At 51.9% G+C, this 3324-nt stretch overlaps 1 gene segment (V, D, J or C); it reads left to right on the plus strand.

Annotated features, from left to right (window-relative positions):
- Nucleotides 1–1075: 1075 nt before the first annotated feature.
- LOC123806548 lies at nt 1076–1557 on the plus strand. The segment is given in 2 exon segments: nt 1076–1121; nt 1244–1557. Coding segments are annotated over 2 exon segments (360 nt in total).
- Nucleotides 1558–3324: the final 1767 nt, after the last annotated feature.

A 3324-nucleotide genomic window follows, 5' to 3' on the forward strand; every position in this document is an offset into this window, starting at 1 on the left:
TTTCCCAGGTGAACTAATTACATTTGATTCTCAGCAGTACTGGTGTGAAAACAAATACATTTGTTTCTGATATTAGGCCACAATGTGCCTTGGCAATCATATTTATTAATATTAAAAGATTTCTCCTCCTATCCTAATAGTCATGCAAACTCAATGGCCTTGACAATGTCACAAAGGCATTCTGTACCAATTCTCCCAAGGATCCCAGCCTGATCCCCAATGTCTCACTGTGTTGTCTTTGGTGGTGGGACGTAGCCCCACCTCCGTGCACAAAGAGACCCGGGTTTCACTGGGAAACACAGATTCCAACACCGAGAAAAATCTGAGCGCACTTCAGAGCAGACTCAGGGGGACGGAGCACCTGCACACAGAAGGCAGGGCTGTGACTCAGGGACTCAGGAGACGGGGACGTGGGACAGGAGAGGAACAGGATAAGGCACATGGAGAAGGGCTGAGCAGGGAGGGGATTCACAGGTCAGGCCCTGAGGTCCAGCTCCTGCATCCCTGGATTGGAGCCTTGACTCAGCATCACTGTCTGGGGGGACTCTGGGGAAATCATAACCTTGCAAGGATGGCCCCCCCTGCTTTGGACAGAACATTAGCAGAAGGATGATGCTGGATAATTATGATGTCTGGTGAGGGGTGCAGGTCAAACACTCACCAACCATGTGACACCTATTAAGGCCTCCAAAGTAGTCAGTAGGTTGAGCTACTCGCATAGAGAATGACATTCATCCTGGGGGCACCAGGGGGCACTGTGGGTCTTGCCTGGGGATCTCTGATAGTGCAAGACCCTGGGCTGTGCTCAGTGCAAAGGGTGTGACTGATGCTTCTTTGGAGACAGTTTTATTGGGTAAAATCAACTCTTAATGATACCAACACCTGGACCATCCTCCTCCTCTGGAAATTACCAGCAGGAGATTGTCAGGCTTGAGGTTGAGAGAAGATCTGAGACACATTTGCATTCATGCTCCTCCCTGTTGAGCTACAATGGACAGAGGATAAGACAGGGACTTGGAGAGGCCAGGGCCAGCTGGGCAGCCTCAGGGCAGAGCTCCTGGAAGCCCCTCCCACCATGGACTGGGCTCCCTTCTCCCTCCTTCCCCTGGTTTTCTCCACAGGTCAGACTATCCCTGGACACACAGGGGTCCCACTCCCCAACAGTTTCCTTCTAAGCCCAGTCCCAAGGGGCGTCTGTCCAGTCTGGGTGCCTGGGCATCATCTCCGTGTTTTGTGTCTGCAGGTCTCTGTGCTGCACCTGTGCTGACCCAGCCCCCATGCACCCTCAGCAGTGAGCACAGCAGCTACACCATTCCCTGGTATCAACAGAGACTGGGAAATGGCTCTCTGTACGTGATGTACATTAAGAGTGATGGAAGCCAGAAGAAGGGGGACAGGATCCCTGATGACTTCTCGGGCTCCAGCTCTGGGGCCAACTGCTACTTAACCATCTCCAGCCTCCAGTCTGAGGACGAGACTGACTATGTCTGTGGTGAGAGCCACACACACAACAGCCTTTTCACAGAAGCTGCAGAGACACAGACCAAAGAGGAGTGAGGCCCACACCTCCATCCCCCATCCTCTCCCCCACTGGGACTTGGGCTAAGCTGCTCCCTGTCCTTGGCCAGGACCCTGAGACATTTACATCTTCCCCTGCAAATCCCATCGTCCTGTACTTCCTCCTCAAATCACCATTTGAAAATCTCAGGTATAGTCACAGTGCAGGTCATTTTCACAAAGCAATGCCCTGTTTACCCCAATCAAAGGCTGTAGGCAGGACTCTGTGACACCCGAGCAGCCCAGGCAGGAACATGACCCTGAGCGAGTGGCTGGGCTGAGATGCCTGGCCCCAGGTGCCATCTGGCCTTTGCTCCCATCTTGGGGTTCTTCTCAAGGAATGAACGTAGACCTTGGTGTTCCAGGGTTGACCTTGGAAGTGGCAACACTGCCTGTTTTGACTCAGGACACCTGGGAGTGAAGCAGGAGCACTGTCAGGACTGAGGTCTGACAGGAAGCATTTGTCCCTGAGCAGAGGCAGGACTGAGAGACCTGATGCCGAGTTGGAAGCAGAGCTGGGTCGGGGAGGGAACTGGGTGCCTGTTGGGAGGTCTGGGGGTAGGACCCGCGTGGAGCACAGGCTGGGTCCCCCAGCTGTGCCAGACTCTCAGCCTGTGGTGCCAAGGAAGGCTCCACGTCTGCCCACGGGAGTTTTCTAGGGACAGGCCAGGACAATGTCCACTGGGACACGGGGGATGGGAATCCTGTGGTCGAAAATACGTTGACCACCTCCTACCTCCAGTCTCTGCCTGTGGGTCACTGGACTCAGCCGCATCTGTGGGGGGATGGTGACAGGATGTGTTGATATTCTACTGACTTTCCCAGGAACTGAAATACCAGAACCTTTTTACCAGAACCACATCACACGGTGTCACTGGTACAGTAGGGGAATAATTAAAGCCTGCTGAGCTCTTGACAGTAACTCCACGGAGCAGCTGACACAGGTTCCAGGACCTGCCCTTGGAGGCAGCCGGAGGGGATGTGGCTGAGGGGGTGACACGCAGGCTGGGCCGAAAGTGAGAGTGTGTGTGGTGAGCTGTCCCCTTCCCTTGGTGCATTCTGCTTCTCTCAGACTGTCACTCTCTGCCTCTGTCTGTCTGTCTGTCTGTCACTCTGGTGAAATCTGGGTTTCTCCCTGTTAGTCATGTTCTGTGTCATCCCTCCAGAGCAGCTGACCCTGTCTTACCTGACCCCGTGTCACGCACCCCTTCCTCCACTTTCTTCCTGTTCCACGTGGTGTGTGTGCCTCTGTATCTGTCTGTCGTGTTCATCACCTTAGTGACTTGTGGTGGTGACCAGATCTTCAGGTGCCTATTTTTCACATGTGCATCTTCTTTGTTGGTGAAGTGTTGGATCAGATCTACAGATATTTTTAAAAATTTGGATCCTCCTGTTTGTGGGTGTGTGAACATGTATTTATTCTTATACACTTTTTCTTCTTCTTTCTTTCTTTCCTCTTTCTTTCTTTCTTTCTTCCTTTCTTTCTTTCTTTACTTTCCTCACCCAAGGACTTTTTTTTTTTCATTGCTTTTAGTGACAGACAAAGGCACACAGAGGAAGGGAGAGAGAGAAACAACAGTGAGAGAAAGAAGCATTATTTGGTTGCCTCTTGTAATCCCCCAGACAGGGTATCAAACCCACAACCTTATGATCAGAGGATGATGCTCCAACCAACTAAGCCCCCTGGCCAGGGCTATTTGCTTAGCGTATTACTTTTGGAACTTTATACACATGGTTCCTTGATGGGTTGGGATTGCCAAGTGTTTT

Source organism: Phyllostomus hastatus, unplaced genomic scaffold, assembly GCF_019186645.2.
Source record: "Phyllostomus hastatus isolate PE091 unplaced genomic scaffold, TTU_PhHast_1.1 phas_scaffold_387, whole genome shotgun sequence".
Taxonomy (NCBI): domain Eukaryota; kingdom Metazoa; phylum Chordata; class Mammalia; order Chiroptera; family Phyllostomidae; genus Phyllostomus; species Phyllostomus hastatus.